Source organism: Manis javanica, chromosome 16, assembly GCF_040802235.1.
Source record: "Manis javanica isolate MJ-LG chromosome 16, MJ_LKY, whole genome shotgun sequence".
Lineage (NCBI taxonomy): Eukaryota > Metazoa > Chordata > Mammalia > Pholidota > Manidae > Manis > Manis javanica.
This window is the reverse complement of record NC_133171.1, coordinates 66,523,641-66,547,083: the sequence shown is the minus strand read 5'-3', so window position 1 is coordinate 66,547,083 and position 23,443 is coordinate 66,523,641. Positions and strand designations below refer to the sequence as shown.

The following is a 23,443-nucleotide window of genomic DNA, read 5'->3' as shown; positions in this document are numbered from 1 at the left end:
GGTGAAATTCCTTTATGGACAGGCTTTTTGGACCTTGCGCTCCTGCCCAGGCCTTTATGTTAAGTGTTCCACAACTCAGGTTCTCCTGGCCCGATCTCCAGTTAAGGATTGTCAGCCTCTTACTCTGCCCAGTCCTTCTTCCTTTTCAGATCCGCCAGAGGACCTTTGTCTCCCACCTCTCTCAGCTCGCTACCCACCCTCCGCCACCACCTTTAAGTTCTTTGTCCTCCCCCGCGTCGCTGCCATCTTCAGGTCCTTTGTTCCCAGCCATGCCGCTTTCCTGCTCCTCTCCTCTTCCGGTGTCTGCACCTCCCTCCCCCTCTCCTTCCACCTTCACCACCCTCGTCCCCCACCAGAACACACTCCTTCCACCCTCCGATTCTGGAAGCCACGGACAAGCTAAAAAGGAAAGAAAGCAATTAAATATCAGTAACTCAAATCTTTATATCGGTTTGTCTGTCTGTGTATATGTTTTTATATGAAAAGTGTTGCTAACTGTAGTCATTATGTCTCAATTTGTATGTCTGTCTAAGTGTGTAAATGAAAAATATTTTCCTACCTCCAGATGGTATTAATAAAAATTTATTTAAAAACAAGCACTTATGAACATTGGAAATTCTAAAACTTCCAGAAAATCTAATAAAAAATATTAAGCATTAATGCTAATTTAAGTTTAACTGAAACAGACATGTCCTTATGGTTTCAGGTGCCTAAGTTCACTTAAAGTCATTTAAGTTGATGTTATCTGTTAAACATTTCAAGAAGATGCTTAAAGAAAAGCTTGACTTTGTCTGATGTTTGGTAAAAGTTTTGTAAATAATCTAGCATGGTTGCTAAAAATAAGTAAACAATTGTAGCAAATAAACATCTTAATAGTAATACTGTATTAATGTATAACAGTATAAATATGCAAACAGCCTGAGAATTTTTGTAATAACCAAAATTCTTAAAGTTTGCTAAGTTATATAGACATATTTTGTGCCTAATAAGAAATTGTGCTATAAAGCACATTTCCAAAAATGATAATATACATTCATAGATGTTTCAATCTGAAGAATGCTAGTGTAACAGTTTACGGTGGCCTATTTTTCAGTGTTCACTAAAAGTTAAAGTAATAGTTTTAAGTTCTAATGAAAACTACTTAATAAGGAAAATATTTCTGTATGCTAAAGATGTGTGTTTTAATAAGAGAAAGAATAAAAAATGGAAATTCGTTTTGTTGAGGGTAAAAGAAGGTAATTGTTCTAAAGTGCAGCTATTTATTTAAAAAGAAAGAACACTGAATGTAAAAAGAAAGTTGTAGAAAGCTTGTGAAAAAATTAATATAGTCATGCTATGTGAAATTAAAGCAAGTGAGTCTTGATATCAAGTACAGAGCAAAATTAGAATTTTGTTTTCAATTAAAAAGACAAAATTTTCTTAAACTTAGTCTGCTCTTAATGTTGAAAGATTGCAAAAGGCTTTCTAATTGTTTTATAAAAATAGTTTCTCATGCTTAAAATCTCAATGAATTGTCTAAGTATTTAAGAAAATGAGATTCTAATATCAAGACTAAATGTTAAACTTTGCTAATAACTGTGTAACCTTCTCTATTTCCCTTTAAAATCTTTTATTGTCATTCTAGTTGAATGGATAAGTATTTCTTCATGGCAACCTATAATCCTATTTAAGCAAATGCCAAAGAAACTTTCTTCTGACAACTTTCCAAAATCAAATTCAAAAAAGTGCTTTTACCTCTAGTTTACCTCTGATATTTTCCAGAGGTCCCCTGGAACATGTCAGAAAATTTTTTTCTCCTCGTTGGGAAAAATATTTGCCTAATTTGGCTTATTTATCTGATATATATTTACCTAGAAAGCACTGTCAAAAAGAATGATGCTTAACTTTGTTACTGAATGTTTTGTGTTACAGAAATATCCAAATTTCCCTATGACAACTGTCTTAGAATAAGCTACCATTAGATCTTTAATCATTGTCATTTGTAAGTCTTTTGTCATCTATGCTCACTGTTTTATTACTCTAAACTAGTAAAAAACTAGATTTCAGCAGAACAGGTATTTGTTACATAGGATTAAGTAAACTAAGGAAGATGATTTTGTGGCTTTTTGTTTCAAATGTTGTTGATAAAGTGTTTTAAGCTTTTTCTCTTAAGCTGACAACAGTTTAGTAAATGATTGTCTTTGTAAGCAGAATTGAAGCTTTATTTTTCTCTCTATCTGATCCCTCCAGAATTTAAAAACTCTCAGTGACTATTTTTATATCTCATGGAAGTATGTTTATTTGCATAAGTTCAATAAGAATCTACTTTCCTTGTAAGAGGACCAATTAAAAACACAGGTTATTCTACTAAGGCTTCGACTGGAATGCCATACCTGAGAGACACGTGCATAAACTCAGATATGAACAGACAGCTTTAAGGAACTAAGATTGACTTTATAAAGTCAACAAAGCCCCTTAGAAGAACTGGCCTGGTACCTTGCTTACAGAGTTCCCAGCAGCCTTATCAGGTGAGTAAGGAAGGTCACTTCTGGGCAGGTGCAGGAACCTCAGGGAATGTCTTGAGAACCTCAAGAAGAGAAGAATTCACCCAAATCTACAGGTACTGCAGGCACAACCTGATAGCAAGTCTGGCTTGGCTTTCTGGCCTCAAGAAGCCCTTAAAAGTTCAATCTGAAATTCTTTACAAAAAGTTCCAGCAAAGCACATGTAAAAGACCCCATGTAATCAATTACTCTTCTTGCTGCACTTATGCAAATAATCAAGCCAACTGTTACTTATTTTCTTAATCTGGCTACTTCTAATAAAAATGAGGGTGATTTTAGAGAAAAGTATTGTTTCAATAATGCAGTCTTATCTATACTAAATCCTAATACTAGTCATTGAGATGTAAACTTGATCCAGAATTCTAGTTTCTCCATGACACCTGGCTATGATTCTCAATTAGACTCTTCATATTTCTAGTTTTCATATTCAGCCATGCATTCTTAATCTCATCAAGTTTGTCCTTCCAGAAAATCCAACTCCACATGTTGCTACTTAACCTAATAACACAATTTGTTCTATCTTGCCTAGAAACCACAAAACTGAAAATAGTAATAGAAATGAAACCCAGAATAGAAGTGCCAACCTTCCGAGGCCCTCTCAACTGACCAGCGATGGAAACCTAGCTACACCCTTTACTGCGCCCCCTCTCAGCATGAAGCAGCCAGATCGAGTCGGTGCCCATTATAACCAAAAGGCTGGAATGTAAGGCTGGAGGCACCAGAGGGAGGGGTGAGCACGCGGGACACTGATGATGTGCCAAAGTCCTTGGCTGCTGTCCCCTCCTAACCTGAAAAATGTGCCTTAGGCTAGCCAATCCTCACACCGCTGTAAATCTAAGCTTTGCCTCCCCACTACCTTCTTTAAAAACTCGCTGTCTGCCCTGCTGAGCATTTCTTCCCCAGCCTGTAATAGCCAGACTGGGGAACATCACCTGGGAATTGCACTCAAATAAACTGCCTGGCCGTTTGTTGCCTCTTGTCTGCTTATTTCGGTTAGAATTTACTTTACATAGGCTTTTTTGTTAACTTAGAAAATCATTGTGAAGCACTTTCAAATATATGACCTGCTAAAGAGGAATTCTTGGGCCACCATCACTTAGTCATTGTGAGATCCTGGGTAATTCCACCCCTTCTCTGGGCCTCCTTGCTCCAAAAAAATATCAACTGAATTTTAGAGATGACAAACATTCACTAGTGTGTGGGACCTGGCCCACATCAGGGTTCTTACCACCTGCAGCACATTCTGGTCATCTGGAGTGCTGTTAATAACATACTGAAGCCTGGCCTGCTCCGGACAAATTCAAAAGGGATGTGAATGAGGGAAGCCCAGCCAGAGGGTTCTTTCTAAGTGACACTGAAAGGGCCTCTTCTCTCCAGGTGTCACTTTGGCCTTTTCATGTTTCGTTCCTCTGTGAGAACAACCCATCTCTCATTTGATTCCCACATTCAAAATTCAGTTACTTATGAGACGCGCACGGAGAGCAGCAAGCACGCAGAGGTTGTGAAGACTCGGGAGAGTGCTTGGCTCGTGGCGACAGCCCAGAGTCCACAACCGACCGCTGCGGAGGAGACCGCGCGATACTGGATCCTGGAGTCAGCGGCACATAAAAACGAAAAACATTTTTATAATCAAAGCTTTATCCTGTTACCTGAAATCCGTCACTGACTGGCAGGGAAATGGTCTGTAACTTAAATCCCTCACATCCTCCTAGAACAGTGCCTCCCAGTTCGCGGTTTCCGATGAGGGATGGACTCCACCCTCTCACCACGCGTCCCGCTCCGAGCGGCAGCCAGGGCGCCGCCATTTTTCCCGACACGCTCCTGTCACAACGCCGGCACCGCCCCCGGCCTCCGCGGCTACTTCCGCCCCCTACAGACGTCAGCGGCTCTGCCGCGCACGTCACGAGGCTTGTTTTCTGGCGTCTCTGACTGGCCGGCTCCTTTTGCGCAGACCTAATGTCCTTTCACCTGATAGTCACTCCCTCAGCCTTGGGACGGTCTGAGACCCGGAAGCTGTGACCTGTGGCTCCACTGGCCGGGGTGCGCTAATGTTTTTCTCGTTTCCATCAAAGGACTAAAGTTCTGGGAAAGGAGCCAATCCTGGTGGATCCTTCAGGTGATAGAGACTCCAGGTCTGTGTCACCCGGGAAGAAATACCCCAAGGTGGGGCGTGAGGAGGGCAGGGTGAGGCTGGTGCGGAGCCCCAGAACTCCCACTGCCCCCTAGTGGCCCTTACCTGTGGTCTGCGGTTACTGGGCTTTCCTATGAAAGACTTCAAATAGAAAAATACAAAAAGTAGTGTAATGGAAACCTGGCTAGCCACACCCCCAGATTTTTAAAGTTAACTTTTGATAGTGTTTGCTTCAAATTGCCTTTTGAGAAACAACGTAGCCAGTTAAGCTGAAAGAAGAATTCCTCGCCTATCCCCCTCAGGGGCAGTCACACTCCTGAAGATGAGTTGTATTCTTCCGGTACCTGTTCTTATTAAAAATATTAAAAAGTCCTTCCCCAAGTATTAGATGCATTATGATACATTTAAATGAATATTTAAGGAAAGGAAAGGCAGTATCAAGTCCTGCCTTTCTGCACTGACCTTTTGTATCTCACCTTTTGTCTTTTACTTTTTTCCCCACGTGGTAATTGATTTCGTTTATCTATGTAGATATATGCAGCTGAGAACATCACCTTGAAAAAACAAATGATGTATTCTTATGTTTCTTTGTTGGTGAACATTTACGTTGCGTATTTCCACAGTGGAGGAGAGCTATCAGGTGATCTCACTATTTCTAAGATATTTTTAAGACCTTTCAGCCTGTTTAAAGATCCGTGTTGCTGTCTGACTTATCTAAGGAGGAGTACTCTGGGATGTGCATCACTTCCCCTTACCTTCATCCATTGTATCTTTTCACCATCCCAATGAAGGACTCCCAGATTCCAACAATTACTGAGTGCTGCCAGGTGGCTTCCAGCATCTAGAATTTCGCACTAGCACGTGAGAGTTTTTAATGTTCCAATTTTTGGGTACCATGTCCTTGCCAACCCTTGTTATTAATCTAGCTTTTGAATTTGTGCCAAATAGGGAGTAAAGTAGTAGCTCCTTTGTTTTATTTGTCCATTTTTAGAACTAGTGAGTTGTAAATATCTTGAAATAACTTAGCATTTCTGTTTTCTCAGCTGTATACTGCCAGGTAATATCCTTTGTCAGTTTTTCTGTTGAGGAAATGAGAATTTTTTGTTGATTTTTCAGATGTTGTTATAGTCTAGCTATTAATCCTTTGTCGTTTCTTGATATTTCTAGTATCTTCTCACAAGTGTGTTGAAGTTTGTCATAGGTCCTTTAATTGGACAGAAAACCTTAACATAATAAAATTAATTTGACTGTGGCTTGTGCCTGCAGGATCTACTTTAGAAGTTCTGTTTTATTTTCTTCTACAAACTTGAGAGTTTACCTTATACTTTTAGGCAACTTAATTCATTCCAATTCCACCTTGGTAGGTGATGATAGGTTGGGATCCAGTTTAATGTTTTTTATTGCTGTGTCACCATCTACAAACTATCTGTCCTCTCCCCATTTATCGGCTCTGCCTTCTTTTCATATGTTCAATTCCTGTATCTAATTGCTTTAGCTCTTGATTACCTTCCAGTATTTCTTATTTTTTTGTTTCTTGCAAACTGTTTTAATTTGCATTTCCTTGCCTTTTGCAAGTTATTGGTCATTTTGTACTTTCTAATGCCATTTGTTGATATATCTTTGTCTAGTATTCTTTTGGGTTGCTTTTCTTTACTGATTTTTAAGTGGTCTTTATGTATTTTGGATTCTAATCCTGAGTGATGTGTGAACATATACTTTCTACAAGTGCATTGTATATACCTTAATTGTGATTACAGTGCCTTTTGTTTTATAGGAATTGTTAATTTTGGGTTAAAATTTAATAGTATATAATTTTTGTATCTGATTTAGAGGAGCCTGCCCTTCCCTGAGGTAAAAAATATTTCCTTATTTTCTTATGAAATTTTAAAAGATTTTTTTTATGATCTGTATCTTTATTAGATCTGGAATTATTGTGCATGATATGGGGATATAGCTAAAATTTTCGTTTGATTTGATGTGAATGCCAGTTAATTCTAGCCAATAATATTTTAATAAAAAGTCAACTTTACTAAGGAATAATTTGTACAGAGTAAAAGGCACCAGTGTTAATTATACAATTCAACAAATTTTATATGCCCATGGAGTTACCACCATAGTCAAGATATAGAATATCCATCAGTTTAGGTAGATTCCCCTGCCCCCCAGCTCCCCATACCCTTGGCCCCAGGCTACCACTGATCTGCTTTCTGTTATTACAGCGTAGGTTTCCCATTCTTAGGATTTCATATGAATGGAATTTGTATCATATGTATTTTTGTATCTGTTTTTTTTTCCTCAGTATGTTTTTGAGATTCATCTATGTCATTGCATGTATAAATAGTTTGTTCCCTTTTATTGCTGTATTTCATTTTATGGATACAATACAATTCGTTTATCTACTCACCTGTTGATGGACATTTGGGTCACTTCTAATTTATGGCATTATGAAAAAAGCTGGTATAAACACTTGTATATACATCAAGATGTGGACATGTTTCTGTGGCTCTTGGGTGGACTTGCTTCTTTCTATTAAGTGTTTGAAATAGCAAAGTGACAAAGAAGCCTACCACTGGAAGAGCGCAGAGACAAAATGTAGTAAGTTGAGCAGTAAGAAGTCTATTTAAGGCAAAAATGCACACTTGAAGAAAAGGGAGTATGGGCAACCTCAGAGAAGAAGCATGCTTAAGGGTTTAGGGTTTGAGTTTTTATAGGGCCTTTTGGGTAACAGCTTAAGGCATGATGTATACAAGTGATTGATAATTCCTTTGAAGTTTAGTCTTAATAATAGGGTTATTTAAGTGACTGTGTTGGTCTAGATCTCGGCATTCTTTATCCACATAGTTTTATTTGCACTTTGGAGGTTCATCTCCTGTCCCAGTTATAGTTACTTAATTGATTAAAGGGGTGGAAGAAGAGGAAGAATAGCATATAGATTAAGTTAAAGAATAAACTGGGTAAGTAGATTTAACAGTGGCTTGACCCTTGTTCCATTTCCCTGCCCTTTGAAACTTCAGCTAATTAATTCACTCTGTGAGTCTTTTCTGGCTAACTTTTTGAGTCCCTTTTAGTGGGCTTTACTGGCTTTATTCTCTCCCCACCCTGCTCATGTCTGTCTTTCTGCCTGACATTTCTACCACAAAAACAAAAACACACCAGCTGCATTTCTCATTGGGATTGTATTAAAGCTGTATATTAATTTGGAGAGAATTGATGTCTTGATAATTTTAAGCCTTCTAATCTGTGAATATGGTATGTCTCTCCATTTATTTAGGTCTTACTGAATTGATTTCAAAGGTGCCTAAGGGAACTTGGGGTCACAGGAATATTCTGTATCTTGGTTAGGGTGGTGTGGCATACAAATATACATTTGTCAAAACTCATCAAGCTGTACATTTAAATTTGTGTAGTTTACTGTTCATAAAAGGGACTTCAGTTACTATATTTCTTTCATTGACATGATTCATAATCATCTGCATTGTTTGACTTATGCATCATTTTATCTGTTGGTTCTATGCTCAAGGTGCTGCATTGGCTCATTATTGTCTTAAAGTCCCAATACCAACCCAATCTGGGGATAAATCCTGTAACATAGTAGGAAGGGGAGACAAGCCATATATATATATATAGTCAGCAAAGCACCTATGTCATGGACTATCACATATTTACTACAGTCCCTTTCCTTTTCTTTCTGGATTCAAATTTAGACTCCTGCTAAGCCTTACTTGTCAGTGTGTGTGGCGAAGTGACTGAGTTCTGGTTTATAGTAGGTGGGCAAAAGTGATGTGGACCCTCCCACACTTCCACCTACCAGTCACAATACTCCATACCTTTTTTTCTCTTCAGGCTTCCTAGATTAGAGACCATCACAGGGCATCCTTGGGAGCAGTGACCTGAAGATGGACAAGCCATAGGATGGAAGGAGCTGCATCTCTGAGTCACCACTGGAGAACAGTCACCCCCAGTGGATTTGGAGAGAAGTCTTCTCTAATATTCACTTCTAAGTCCCCATTGTAATCTACTTCTTTTATTCTCCAGCACTCAGTGTGGTTTAGGTTGAATTCTAGATTCTCATAATATCTTGGACATGGATAATAAGGAAAAGACCTTCACAGATATGTAAGGCAAAGCAGATCAAGACAAGCAGAGCAGGCTGAGTGCAGTAAGACTTCACAGGGTAAATGAAGGCCTTGCAGAAGAGCAGAGCAGTGGTGCAGAGGTAGGCCGCTGAGGGAGGTAGGTCCCCGGGTCATGCCAGTACCCACCAGAGATTGGCAGCACTATTTAGAGAAACTGAGAAAAAGCTCTACCTACTGCAGTCACAAAAGACTGGGCTCAGAATGGTGGGTAAATCAGGGATTAACATCTCCATTTGATGGACGAGGAAATTAAGTTTTATGGAGATTAGATTGTTGGCTTAATACAGTACCTTATTTCATGGTAGAGGCACAGTAAATATTTGTTGAATGGATGTACTAGTCTAAGACCTTTAATGCTTAAGCCTCTACCAGGGATTGAGAATTTGCCTATTAGGTGATCTGTAGAGCTGTGGTACTGGTAGTCAGGAAGATATGTGGTTGGGTACAGTGTTTTAAAAAGTTTGGATGTTAAGTGTGCTCTCCAGTATGCCCTAAGCCTTACCACTCCCTATTGCCTTTTAACTCACCCAATTACCATGTAACATCAACCGTCTCTCTCCTATGGCTTTAGTTGTATGGATTCCTTGCTTACACTTTCCTGTTCACAAGTCCCTCTTTAAATAGAGTTTATTCCTAACCCTGTCATTAGCCCTTTCCCATCTCCTTCCTGCAGTTATCTTCCCTCTTCCTCCCTTTATCTATCCACATATGTCCTCCGTATTTTCTCAAGCTTCTTAATGTTATAAACATAAATTTAGGCAGCTGTTTATAATATGATTGAACTAGGAAACCTGTGTAAAGAATAGAATTATACCAGATCTACTTTCTATAACTTTGTATTATACATATTTAAAATATATAAATATTATTGTACCATGTGGTTATTACGCAAACAAGCAGTGCTTATAAATTATACTTAAGGTAACCTTTATAAAAATGTCACAACTGCCTGGGTATCTTGCATGACTCATTGTATTTTTTCTTAATCTGCTGAACAAGGGGTTAGAAGGGGTCATCTTTAAGGAGCTTTACAGGTACACAGCCAAGGTTCTGTGATTACATAGTTACTACTCAGATGAAATGTAAAGCCAGGAAAAGAGGAGAGTGATGTAGTACAGGGTGGAAGTTGCTTGATACTAACTGGGCAGAGTTCTCCCAGAGACCTCTTCTGTAAAAGAAGCTTAGGAACTTACCTCGCTAGACTACTAGGCCCAGTTTCTCTGGAAATCCTGAGACCAGATAATCAGATGAAGCTTTACATCCTCATTTCTTTCCTTTCTTGTCACTTTCTGGTCATGATTCTCTCCACAGTCTGCTTGGTGCCCCCTCCTCTAGAACCTCAGGTGCTCAGGATCATCCCTTTTACCATACCCACAATCCACCCACAGGGACTGTGTTGTGTGGGAAAGGAACTCCTTCTGCCTCATCCTCTTCTTGCATGCCCCAGGAATCAACTCTCCAGAGAGTGTTGCTTTTTGAGGAAGTCTCTCCTGGGTTTTGTAGTTAATTCTCTTCCCAGTTCTGCACATTGGCTTTTACAGATCTCCTCCACCATATCGGGAGTTACTTTTACCAGAGGAACTTAGCCATATTTAAAGAGAAAGCCAGAACTGTCAGTGGGAACTCCACCAACATGAAATCAGTTATTTATTGTTATGTCCTGCTGAAATATGGGAGACAAGGTAGTGAAAGTTTTAACAGCTGGGAAGGTTTTGTGTGTTTCAGTGTTTGGAAGACAGAGAAACAAAAGCTTAGCAAGCTTTCTGTGTCTGATAATGTGTGAACTGTCAGTATTTTCAAACTAGCTATTGCCTTTGTGAATTATGTAATAATCCAAACAAAATTTCACAAACCTTCAAATCAGTTGAAACCTAATGTGTATATTTGATAACAAGAGCAAAAACCGTATTTATAACATAGGAAGCCCTTATATTTCCTTTACTTAATAGTAAAGTTTAAGAGAAAAATGTGTTTGCTTGGGAACTTTTTAATATTTCCCAAACAAATCTAGCTAACATAAATCTGATAAAATACTTGTCCTATTAAAGTAGAAACATGTATTTTGGGAAAAAAAGAGGGGGTTATGTCAGCATTTCTTAGACATGTATATAACAAACAAAATTTAAATAAGCTTGGGAGACTATTTCTACTCGTAACTACTTTGAAGTTGTGGGCTTAATCTCCTAATTCAAATATAGTTTATGGCTTTTTAAATTAGGAAAATCTGATAGAGTCAATACAGTAATGTGGTGAAAACTTTATAAATGGCCAGAACTTTGGAAGATATTTGAAGAAACCAATTCTAAAATAGCCAGTACTCCATATCAGGAATGTATTAATTGTAAAATTAGTTAGGGTAACCAAAATGTTCTGGAATTGGTTCTAACAAAACAGATGAGTGAATCTGAATTAGTTATACTAAGAAGTTTGAGGAATTATTTAGCAGAAATAATGATTATTATGAACATACAAATTAGTAAAAATGGTTAAGAAAGTGTCTTGCCAATGGCTTTCAGCCCCAGGCAAGTTTGCTATGGATTCAATGTGACCAAAGAAATTGACAGCAAAACGTTCTTGGGGTGAAAGGGATATACCCAACTTTATTCCAGGTGGCAGGTCAGTTACTAGAATCCTATTCACTCAGAGCAAGTGTGCATGCAGCAAGCCGGTCTCTGCCTCTGGGCCCCTCTGCCCACACAGCCGTCTTCTGGGCCTCTCTGCACAGTCATCCCGCACAGCCGTCCTCTGGGCCTCTGTCCTCGGCGCTGCCACCACCCCAGCCTCTGCTCTGCTCTCCTGCAGCCTTGCAGCCCTGCCACCATGTGGCAACCAGGGCACTGGGCGGAGCTCTTTATATAGAGTCAACAGCCATGTGTGGCCCACAGGTGTGCAGTGAGCTAGTTAACCAGGGCCAGGTGAGAATCCTGGCCACAAGAATTCTCATTTTATCCACAGAAAGCAAAAAACAAAATTGAATATGTTCTATGACAAATTGGAAAATATATGTGCAGATTTATAAAAATTAGAATTTAATGTAGAAAAGTATAGTTACTCATTTTTTTCTGAATTAAAAAAAGCCTTTTTGAATGGGTAGCATTTTTTTCAAAGTGCTTAGGAATAATGCACAGGATGGTTATTGAAGGCCTCCATTGTGAGCCTTCTCTAATTCTGTGGTCAGCCTGCTATCAGCGACAGGCCTCCCTCTGCTGGGCAACTCTGGGCACACTGAAAAAACCTTCATGCTGTAAGTCCTCTCTTACTCCAGGTGAATACTTCCTTTTGGGCTCATATTTCGCTTTCTTGAAGCCCTGTACCCCGTAGTCTAGAAGAATAGGCTTATTCCCTTCAGCTGTATATCTCATTCTGAATTTTACCTTTTAAAAACATTCTCTGCATATATTCTGGAGTAGGTTGCTGGGTATGGTTGGGAAGGCCTCTCTTTTATTGGTGGAGATATGAGAGAAAATTGTGAGCTGGAGAAAGGGGGTTGAGAAGGTGGAGGGAAACTGACTAGAAACTCAGGATGGAGATGAAAAGCAGCATGTGCTGAATATACACAAAGGGTTTTGAGTCTGTCCTATATCTTGTACCATATGAAGAGCTCTGCAAGCAGTGAGAGTCTCTTCCCCTGAAATAGGTTCCCTCTGTTTTAATTGAGAGTTTAGCACAAGCTCTAAAGGAAATGGTGAACTTCACAGCCCTCACACTCCCAGGCACGCACTGTGCTTAGTGTTGTGGACCACAAGGCAAGCCCATAAAGAGCTTAAATTAGTCACAAGCAATAATTTAAAAATATTATGAACATTTCAGGAGGAACATGGATGGCTCTTTCTTGAGGAATTAATTGGCTTGCTTCCTTTCTCAGAATGTCAGGAAGGGAGGGAAGAGCCCTGAGATCCCAATGAGACCAGCAGAGACCCCCAGCTCCTAAGCAGAGAGCAATCTCTTAATGAGGCAGTGGGATTTCCAGCTTCAGGACTGTTGACTTCTCAATTTATTCCTTCAGTCTGAAAATTCAAGACAATTTTATTTTATGATGTTGCCAGAGTGCAGATTAGAATCACATAAGCAAGGATCCTGGCATTTGTTAAAGAGTAACTTTGCTTGTTCCTGGATGACTTCCCCCTACATTTGTAATTCAAAGTGGAAGTCATAGCTGTTTCACTCTTGGTTACTTGCATAATCACTTAGGAGAAGTAATAACAATTTAGTGTAAGTATGGGAAAATAGACATAAAGTGGGTAACAAAATATTACTGATGGTTGAAAAGTGAGTTAGCTCTGATGTGGGAATATGTGCAGAGGACTTAGACAAAATTGCTGCAGAGTTTATCTGTTCCCATCTCTACTTTCCTTCCTCAGCAGCAGGCCTCCCTTGCTCATTACTTTAGCCACTGTGTTGGCTCATCGTCTTTCTGAACTGGTAATAAACTGTTGTCTCTTCTCACCTGTACCCAGATGGTTAAGCAAAGCTGATGAAAAACACCTAACCTTGAATTTTTTGGCCAATATAAATCTTGGCCATGAAGGTCTTCTTTACTGCCCACCATTCCTGAGTTTCTCAGATCTGTTGTATTTCCACTTTACTCATTCAACAGATACTTAGTAAAGTACCCATTTTGTGTTATGTAGGCATTGAGGATTCAGTGGTGAACAAGCAGCCTCTGCTCTCATGGAACCTATATTATATAGCAACTGTTTCTCCTCTCAGAGCTTTGGCCCCCACCAGCACCCATTTTCAGCTGCTATTTTACCTCCCACCTTCACGGGGAGGGTAGAAGCAGTCACAACGGTGCAATCACAATGTGAACTTCTTGACTGAATTGTATTTGGCGTCTTTTACTCTGAGTCCTGTAAAATTGAAGAGTGCCAAATTAGGATTCTTAACACGCTTAACTGAGACCAAGTCTTTAACTGCAAAGAAAATAACAAAGGGGTTATTTACAAAGGAATGGACAGGCTGTTACTCTCCTTTTGGTATTTCAGTCCTCTTTCTGCTTTTGTCCTTTAATAATTCAAATAACTAATTAACCAACATTAACATAAAATTCTTCATGGTAAATTTCAGTATGGTTTCTGCCTCATGATTGTACCCAGATGGACACACCCTGAGGCCTAGCTGCACCATGGATATTGGGCATCTCAGCACCTGTCTCAGGCCCTCTACTCATCTTGGTGTTTCAGAAATCACATTTAAACGTGATCTGACTCTCATTTCTGCTCTCCATGTCAGCTGCTCTTTCAGTGTTCCCATTCTTCACGAAGGAATGTTCCAGTCAACCAGCTTACGCCAGTTAAAAACCGTGGTTTCATCCTTGACTGTGTCACCTTCCTCATCCTGGCATCGGAGTGTTGCTTCTACCTTCTAATTCCTTAAACTCATCATTTCTCTCCAGTTTCACTGCTACTCTGTGGCTATAATCATTTGTCATCTTTCCTAGTATTACTATGACTTTTTTTTGCCCTCATTTCTGCCTTACTTGGTCTACTCCACAGAAAAAGAAATATAGATCTACAATCCTAACACTAAGGAAGCAATATTGATCAATAATTAAATAATTGGTGAACAAGGAATGGCAACATATACCAAAGTTTCAACAGGTTTTAGAGGCTGTGGGTTTAGTAAAAGTTTATGAAGCTTATTCAGGGCCTTGAAAGATGTGCAGTTCTTTGGATTTTAAAGAAAAGGGGTGAGGAGAGTTCAGATGAGAAAAGACAAAGTAACAAAATGACAAACTATATGATTTTTGTTTAGTTTTGTGGAAGGGGCAGGAATGGTGGTAATGGCTCTCAGATCGAAGTGCTGAGGCTGGGTATAGCTGGACACTAAGGTCATAGTCTTGGTCTGCAATGCCAGTGAAGACCTTGCAGGCTTAAAATCTGCCACAGGGCAGCTGTGTTCTGGTTCTAGGGATCAAGGAAAGGAGAAACACCTCCCTTGGAAATCTCACTACCTCAAGAGGTACCCTTCAGATATCTCAAGTCCTTTGAGCTCCGTGGAAGGAGGCCCTTGATTGATGAGGCAAGGCTTTTATGCAAGGAACTAAACCACATCTGGGCATAAAATAAGAAGAGTCCCTGTGGGTAGGGGTAAAGGTCTCAAGGACATTCAAGGAGATTTCCAGCCTATTTTGTGTGTACCTTACCTCTCTACCAAAGGTGTCCTGAAATGAAGGTCCAATTTCCTACATATTAAAAGTGAAATTGTGGCCTAACTGCCTCTTATGTTCCACTTTGTCCTAAACTCTTTAGATGGTGGTGATTTTCTTCTCTCCAGGAGCTTTGTGGTTCCCTGAAGTTTGTGTGTTAATATCTTCTATTACCTTCTAAAGTTGCAACCTACACTGAAATTTCCAGGCCTGTGGGTAAAAGAGAACACAAAAAGATGTTTCTGCACCCTCCCCTTCCCCCAGCCTCAGGCCAAACTTTTTTTAACCTTTGTTCATATTCTTGAATGGAGTTAAAGTCAGGGTGTATGGAGAATGTGATCCCAGTTCTTGGTCTTCATAGAGGCTGGTACATGACATCAAAACCACTATGGATTTGAAATTAGGTAGACTAACCAAGTGAGAAACCTTATGAAATTGCAAATCACAATAAACTGTAATGAAGTTTTCTTATAAAGCAAACAGAAGCTGTATGATGTTTAAATGACGCTAGTACTCATTAGAGACTCCTACTTTAGGAGGCTGTTCTCAGACTGTTATGACCTAGTAAAGTTCAATGTGGAGCTCTGAAGATGGAGAGAATGACATGAGAACCTGTTCTGGTAGTTTGTGCCCCTACCTGGGTGAGAGAAAGCCTATTAGGAGGCATTTATTGAGAACACTGTCAGAAACTAGTGGTATGTTGATAAATACTTCACAGTTTTCAAGAAAACAAAAACCACACACACACACACACGCATACTCAAAGCAAAAACAAAAATACCCTGATTTTTAGTGTTTGCCCATTTCTGTGAAATTATTCCTGCCGTACTTCAAACTATCAATGTGACTGAACATGGAACTGGGAAGAAATACTCAATTGTGTGCCTCTGTGCATTTTCCATCACACAGATACAAGAGATGTGAACAACCTCATGAATAATGATAGTAAAATATTAGATGTAGGTATTTATTAACTTTGTTTTTTCTATGTAAGTTATTTAATTGTAAGTTTATTTAGTTTTTAATAATCATAAAGTTTAAACAACCAGCTCACAAAATGCCTGAAAATTTAGCAGTTAGCTCTTGTAAGCCAGTATGATCACAAATCCAGCAAATGCAGCCCACCCCCGCAAAAAAAATGAAATGGTTGGTATTCACATTGAGGAAAAAAAAAAGAAATTTTGCTGATGACTAGGAAAAATGTTCTTTAAAGAATAAAGAATTATAGAAATTGGTAAGTTTGCTTATACAACATACCAATACATTTCTTCCTAGTAAGATCTAAAAAATGGAAGTGAGAGCGTATGCCATTCACAACAGAAACAAGCATATAAAATAATTAGGAATAGAACTAAGAACAGTACATGGCTTATATGGAGACATCAATAAAAATGTAAGACTATAGAAAAAGATCCAGTATACAAGAAATGATTATTAACAAAGATGGTATATTTCAATTAAGTGGAAGAAATAAATGGAATATTTAAAAAATGGTATTACAACAACTGGCTATCCATCTGGGAGAATGTAAACTTGGACTCTATCTTGAACTACATAAAATAAATTCTAGATGGATTAGAGACCAAATTTCTTTGTTTAAGCAGCAAAATTTTTAGAAAAACCTAGGAAGCTGAATAAATAATAGAGGGGTAGAATTTAGTTTCTTAACATTAAGAGTAGAAATTTGGAAGCTAAAAAAGAAAAGATACATTTGTAATTAAAACATATAATATTTAAAATTTTATGCATTGTATATAATACATATAAATGGAAAATACACCATAAAGAAAATATAGGGGAAGAATGCCAAAATTAGAAAACTATCTGCAATACAGGTGATGAGTATAAACTTCATTTTTCTATTATAAAACAAAACAAAAGCCACAATGGAACAAGAAAAAGACAAACTGCCCAATGAAAATATGAGCAAAGAGATAAATGGGAATTCTCTAAGGGTAAACTATAGGGGTCAAGGAGCAGGCTGCCCCAAGATGTGCCATTATGACATGCAGATTTTCTCAGAGTTGAGAATAATCACAACCCAAAAGACTGAAACTTTGACCTCCCTCTCTTCCAATGCATAAAAATAATTTAGAAGGCATGCTCAAGGAGGAGAGCTATCACCATAGATAGCTATATTATAATGTACACTAGGCATGATAGACAAGGATGTGGCTACATCTGTTAAAATTCGTCTGTGCCCTGTTGATTTTTGTGTAGCCCATCATAATTTTTTTAACCAAACATTTACTCCTTTAACATTCCTGTGAACTGCTTCACTTTCCCTTTGAACTCTCTGATCCCTAACCACTTCTCCTTGGTTCAGGGTGACCTATATATATATCTCATTGTTCCTGACTGTCTTTGCAATCCACGTGTATGGCTTCCCGGTTTGTAGGGAATTAAACTTTGGGGTTTTTTTTTTTCCTCTTCTGTCTCATGTCAATTTCATTGTAGACCAGCTTGAAGAACCTGGAGGGGTGGAGGAAATTTCCTCCCCAACATACTCAAATGGCCAAAGAAAGGATGCACCAGTGGCTGTGGTAATGCAAATCAGAGGCAATGTGAAATAACTTTACACCCTTTAGACGGACATAAGTAAGGCCCCTCTTTAATGGTTGGAATTGAGAGAGGGGAGCTATTTTCAGGACCTGTCAGCTCCAGCTGAAATTTAAAATACACTGTAATCAAGCAATTTCAGGGTTCGAACTCCTTAGCATCATGGTCAGCAGCAGTAAATGGAAACATCAATGCTTATGAGAAAATGGTGCAAATTATGCAACTCCACGAGAAGGCAATAGAAAAGAGGATTTGATGTGAAAGGATATTTGAAAGACTTTCTAAAAGAGAAAAAGCAAGATGCAGATAATCATATACGTATAATTTCACCGTTTTGCAAATACCCCTAACTGAAAACCATGTGTGTATGGATGGGTGTAGGTAAAAAGCTGAATTCAAAGGAAAACATTACTACATACCAGTTTGACGGAGGGAGAGCAGGGATGTCAAGTGTCTGTACGGAGGACTTTAAGGGATGGAGGGAGCCAAGCAAAACAATGGAGAAAAAAGGTCACTTTAAAAAATATGCGCATACGTAAAAATAAATTTTACTGAGTTGGGTATACGTCAGTAAACATAGCTCCTCAGATGTAAAAACATTAAAATTTCAACCCCAAAAGTAAATTTCAAAAGCGTTAGGAGGCAATTTTGCGCAGTCAACTAATGTGTTGTAGCACCACCACCAGGATTGAAACCTTGCACGCGGTTAAGTATGGTCTACCTGGGCACAGGGGATTTTCAAATGTCCAATCAGGCCCGTTCTATTACTATAGGGAAACCGGGTAAGGGCTTTTGATTTAGCTGTAAAACTCCATTGCAGCCAAGCTCTTCTGTCCTGACCATGACCGGAAACTAGTTTACAGCCTGCAAACCGACACAGAATAAGGCACTGCGCCGGCAAGAGTAACCCACACCATCCGAGCTCTGCTGGGATGGCGCTGCCAGAGGCTTGCAAGGCTTCGTGGGGCTCTCGACAACGCCATTTATACAGGTGCATCACCGTCATTCCCAAGGACGGACAGCTGGCTCACATCGGAGGGCGTGGTGGAGCCAAGGGTTTTATTGATTACATTACCCCAAAAGCATTTCTGAAAGTAGTGATTTCAAAGATGGCCGCTTTAGCAGTACTGCCCCGAGTACCCAACGTCCCTGCTTGGATGAGGCCACCAGGGAAATCGAGTGAGCGCGTCGTCCACACACCAGCACTAGCAGAGATAAACCGAAGCTGGACAATTGCCAATTTTGGTTGTTTTGGGGTATGGGATGTCAAGGTAGTTATGAGAAATTCTAGATGTTTCTTGTACAAGGGTCCTTAAGATAGGCAGAACAAAGGACGAGGTAGCTCCTTGACCTTGCTGCACTTTTAAGCTGCGGACGGAACTGAAGGGTCCCCACCAGTAAGATGGCAAACTTCCGGCTTCTTTTCGGGGTCCTCGGTTCCCGCCGGCGCCACTTGAAGCCCAATCACCTCTCGCCCCCCTCCCAATCCCAGCACCTAGCCAACAGCCACCAGCCCCGTAGAAGTAACACCACAATCACCCTATGCCCCTTCCTATATAACCCAGCACCTTTCCGTAATAAAGCGGAACTCTCTGGTGAATTGCTGTTGTGTGACGCTCCTTTCCTTTCATTGGTGCCGAAATCCGGGAGACGGGACACCCCAACTGGGCCCCGTCTTCCCCCAACACCAGCAGCAGCTTGCCCTCGTCCTCTTTTTCCGGCGCTGGCTCATCACACTCACCACTCCTCTCTGGCCTTTAGGTAAGTTTTCCCCCCCGGAGTGGGCCACTCTTCCCCGAGCTATCGCAGTGCCATTGACCGTGATCGTCCGGCAAGGCCCTGACGCTCGGGGACGAGGAGGGAACGCTCCCCGCCTCAGGCCTTCACGGCTGCGGCGGACCCTCAGGCCCCTCCCCTGACAGCCATAAATCCCCGCCTCAGGCCTTCACGACTGCAGCGGACCCTCAGGCCCCTCCTCCAAAAGCCATAAACCCCCACCTCAGGCCTTCACAGCTGCAGCAGACTCTCAGCGCCCCCCCCCAACATAAACGAGGTGACTCCTTTGCGGATGTTTGCGGATGAGACGGCTCCCTTTCCCGCCCCCTCCTCCTTCTGTTCCATCCGCCGAAACCTGTTCGGTCTGCTGAAAACGCCTAGCGCTAGGTACCTCGTGACTCCGGCACTCTGCCTTCTTAGGGAAGTCTGGGTGACGACCCACACTTCCCAAGAAATTCCAACTCGTATACGAGTTTCCACAGACCACCAAGGATCATCGGGGACGCCCTTTCTCTCCTTGTGGTCTGCCTCCAGTCCGAGGATCTCCGTTTGTCTTCCCCTGTTTGTCTCCTTCTCTGTCCTTTAGCCATGGGAGCCTCCTCATCCCTCCCTGAAAGTTCACGTCTTGAATGCCTGCTTAAGCATCTGGCTACCCTCTCTCTGACGCCTGATATAAAACCAAAACTTCTCCGTAAATATTGCTGCCAAGACAATAACAACCAATGGCCCGCAGGGGGAACTCTTGATCCTAACATCACTCGCAATCTCTTTAACTACTGCCAGCGCCTGAAAAAATGGAAGGAGATTCCCTATATCGAAGCTTTTCGCCTCCTAGCTCAAAATCCCAGCCTCTGCACCACCTGCTCCCCGCCCCAAGTTCTCCTAGCCTGCAAGCCGTCTCCCTCCCCTCCACACACTCCCAGTCCCTCTTCAATTACCTTTGACCTGGCCGACGAGCCTCCACCATACAGACTTCCCCCTTCGGCCCCTCCCCCTCCTACAACCCCTCCACCCTCCGCAGCCGCCTCTTTCCCCATGGCAGAAGCCTCCCGTCCTCTCCCTTCCCCTTCTTCTCCTACAACAGCCCCTCCCCCTTCCTCTACCGCCGCCACCGCTGCCGCTTTCCCTGCGGCAGAAGCTTCCCATCCTCTCCCTTCCCCTTCTTCTCCTACAACAGCCCCTCCCCCTTCCTCTACCGCCGCCACCGCTGCCTCTTTCCCCGCGGCAGAAGCTTCCCATCCTCTCCCTTCCCCTTCTTCTCCTACAACAGCCCCTCCCCCCTCCTCTATCGCCGCTGCCGCCTCCACCCCCCCACACGCCTCCCATCCTCTCCCTTCCCCCTCCTCCACCATCTCCTCCAGCACCTCACCACCTCCTCCTCCGTCCCCCTCACCTTCCCCCCTCCCGCAAATCGAGCCTGAGCCTTTCAGCCCCCCTCTAACTAAGTTCCAAGAGCCTCGTCCGTCTTTGCCCCCTCAGATTCGGTCCCGAGGGCCTCCCAAAATTATCGCGGCTTTGCCCCCATCACCTGTTTCCCCCGCACAGACTGAGCCAGAACCCTTCAGTCCCCCTCAAACTCGGTCCCGAAGGCCTCCCAAAATCATCGCCCCACTCTGGGAAGTAGCAGGATCCGAAGGCATCGTGCGCGTTCACGTCCCTTTCTCCTTAGGAGATTTAGCCCAACTAGAGAAACGCCTAGGTTCCTTTTCCACTGATCCCACGACCTACATCAGGGAGTTTCAATAGACCCTCCAGTCTTACAGCCTCAAGCATCATGACATTTTCATGCTCCTGGCCAATACTCTCCTCCCTGAAGAGCGTAGATGAGCTTGGGACTTCGCCGAAACGCATGCTACCGAAACCCACAGGACTGACCCCACCTGTCCCCCTGGTCCCACTGCTGTCCCCGAACAAGACCCACACTGGGATTATAACACCGCCGTGGGTCTCCACTCTCGAGATATTTTTGCCTCCTGCTTAATAGCAGGTCTAAAAAAGGCAGCTCGTAAAGTAGTCAATTTTCAAAAGCTCCAAGACATAATTCAAAAGAGAGACGAAACCCTCTCCGAGTTCTTAGATAGACTCACTCAAGCCCTATTACAGTATACCAGCCTGGACCCAGAAACACCTGAAGGAAGACAGGTCCTTATGACATACTTCCTAGCTCAAAGCTACCCCGACATTAAAGCTAAACTCAAAAAGTTAGAACAGGGCCCCGCTACCCCACAGACTGAGATCCTAACAGTGGCCTTTAAAGTCTTCCATAACCGGGAAGAGGAGAAAGAACGCCGTAAACAAAAAGCTGATCAGGCCAATTTCCAGATGTTGGCCCAGCTAATAAAACCACAACCTGGGCGCCCCTCTACAGACAAGCCTCCCCCAGGAGCTTGTTTCAAGTGCGGAAAAGAGGGACATTGGTCAAAGGCGTGCCCCTCCCCCAGATGCCACAAAAAGGGCCACTGGGGGTCTGATTGCCCAACCACCCGAAGGGGAGGCTAGACAAACAACCCCCATCCTAAGCCCACCGTAGTGGGGCTGGCAGAAAAAGATTGATGGGGCCTGGGGGCTTCTCGCCCGACCATTTCCATCACCAAACAGGAGCCCAGGGTTACTTTAACAGTAGACAGTCGCCCCATCTCCTTCCTCCTAGATACAGGAGCCACCTTCTCAGTCTTGCGAGAATACCGGGGCCCTACCACGCCAGCCATTACTCCTATAGTCGGGGTAGGAGGTAAACAGATTTTCCCACTAAAACCCCCCCCCCCTTTTATGCACAATCCTAGACAGTCCCATACCTTTCTCCCACTCCTTCCTAGTTATGCCCCAGTGTCCCATCCCTTTACTAGGACGGGACATCCTTTCCCTCCTCCACGTTTCCATAACTATATCCACTTCCACAGCCCCCAGTACTCCCTTTCTGATGGCCCTCATAGCCGACAACCCCCCTCTACCCAATGAAAGCTCCGGTTCTGCCCTTATACACCCTGTAAATCCCAAAGTTTGGGACATTACAAGCCCCTCCATGGCCCTATGTCCCCCTGCCTCTATCAAATTACGTGACCCCTCTCAGTATATCTGTCAGGCCCAATACCCCCTAACCACTTCAGCCCTCATAGGCCTCCAACCCATCATTCAAGATCTCTTAAACAAAAACTACCTCAGACCCACTCACTCCCCATTTAATACCCCCATATTAGCTGTTAAAAAAAACAACGGATCTTTCCGCCTTGTCCAAGACCTTCACCTCATCAACATAGCCGTTGTCCCTATCCATCCCTTAGTTCCAAATCCATACACCCTTTTATCGCAGATCCCTGCTTCCGCATCCCACTTCTCAGTCCTAGATCTCAAGGACGCATTTTTTTCTATCCCTCTAGACCCCTCCTCCCAAGATTTTTTTGCCTTCACCTGGACGGACCCATACACCAGACATTCTGTACAACTTACTTGGACAGTTTTACCACAAGGCTTCCGAGATAGTCCCCATATTTTTGGACAAGTCCTAGCTCAAGACCTCAAACAGTTTCACCATGATCACCCGAGTCCACTTTATTACAATATGTAGATGATCTTCTGCTCTGCAGTCCCTCGTGGGAACAGTCTCAACTTGACACTGCGTCTCTACTTAACCTTCTAGCTTCCAGAGGTTACCGAGTATCCCCTGTAAAAGCTCAAAGAAAGTCCATTACCTTAGACAGAAAACGACTCCTCTCTGACCTGCCCGTTCCCAAAACCAAGACAGAAATCCTTTCCTTTCTAGGCTTGGCTGGGTATTTTAGAGCGTGGATCCCTAACTTCTTGTTGGCAAGACCCCTATAAGACCTCAGCAAGGGCCCCCCTGAAGAACCATTATCATCCTCACCCCGACACTCCTTCATTAAGCTCCGTCAAGCCCTTGTAGAAGCTCCAGCTCTCCATCTCCCTGATTTGTCAAAACTCTTCTCATTATACATTCATGAGAGGTCCAGTCAAGCTCTAGGAGTCCTAGGCCAATATTATGGCCCATCCTTTGCCCCAGTAGCTTATCTCTCCAAGCAATTAGACCCCACAGTTCGGGGATGGGCCCCCTGCCTACGGGCATTAGCTGCTGGACAGCTCTTGCAGAAAGAAGCTCATAAACTAACATTCGGAGCACCCCTTACCATTCTGT

General features: G+C 42.2%; 1 protein-coding gene and 1 long non-coding RNA gene across 2 annotated transcripts in view; one reads left to right on the top strand and one right to left on the bottom strand.

Moving 5' to 3' along the window:
* Positions 1 to 4,487, bottom strand: part of SLC17A2 (solute carrier family 17 member 2) — an 85,740-nt gene extending 81,253 nt beyond the window's left edge. The window contains exon 1 of the mRNA XM_073224711.1: positions 4,193 to 4,487. Within this exon, the coding sequence (XP_073080812.1) occupies positions 4,193 to 4,348 (156 nt within the window). The 5' untranslated portion in view covers positions 4,349 to 4,487. The remainder of the gene's footprint in view (positions 1 to 4,192) is intronic.
* Positions 4,488 to 4,514: 27 nt separating this feature from the next.
* On the top strand, positions 4,515 to 18,246 carry LOC108405590 (uncharacterized). The gene is made up of 3 exons (XR_001855224.3): positions 4,515 to 4,675; positions 5,206 to 5,314; positions 8,518 to 18,246. It is a non-coding gene; the product is annotated as an uncharacterized lncRNA (long non-coding RNA).
* The last annotated feature ends 5,197 nt before the right edge of the window (positions 18,247 to 23,443 follow it).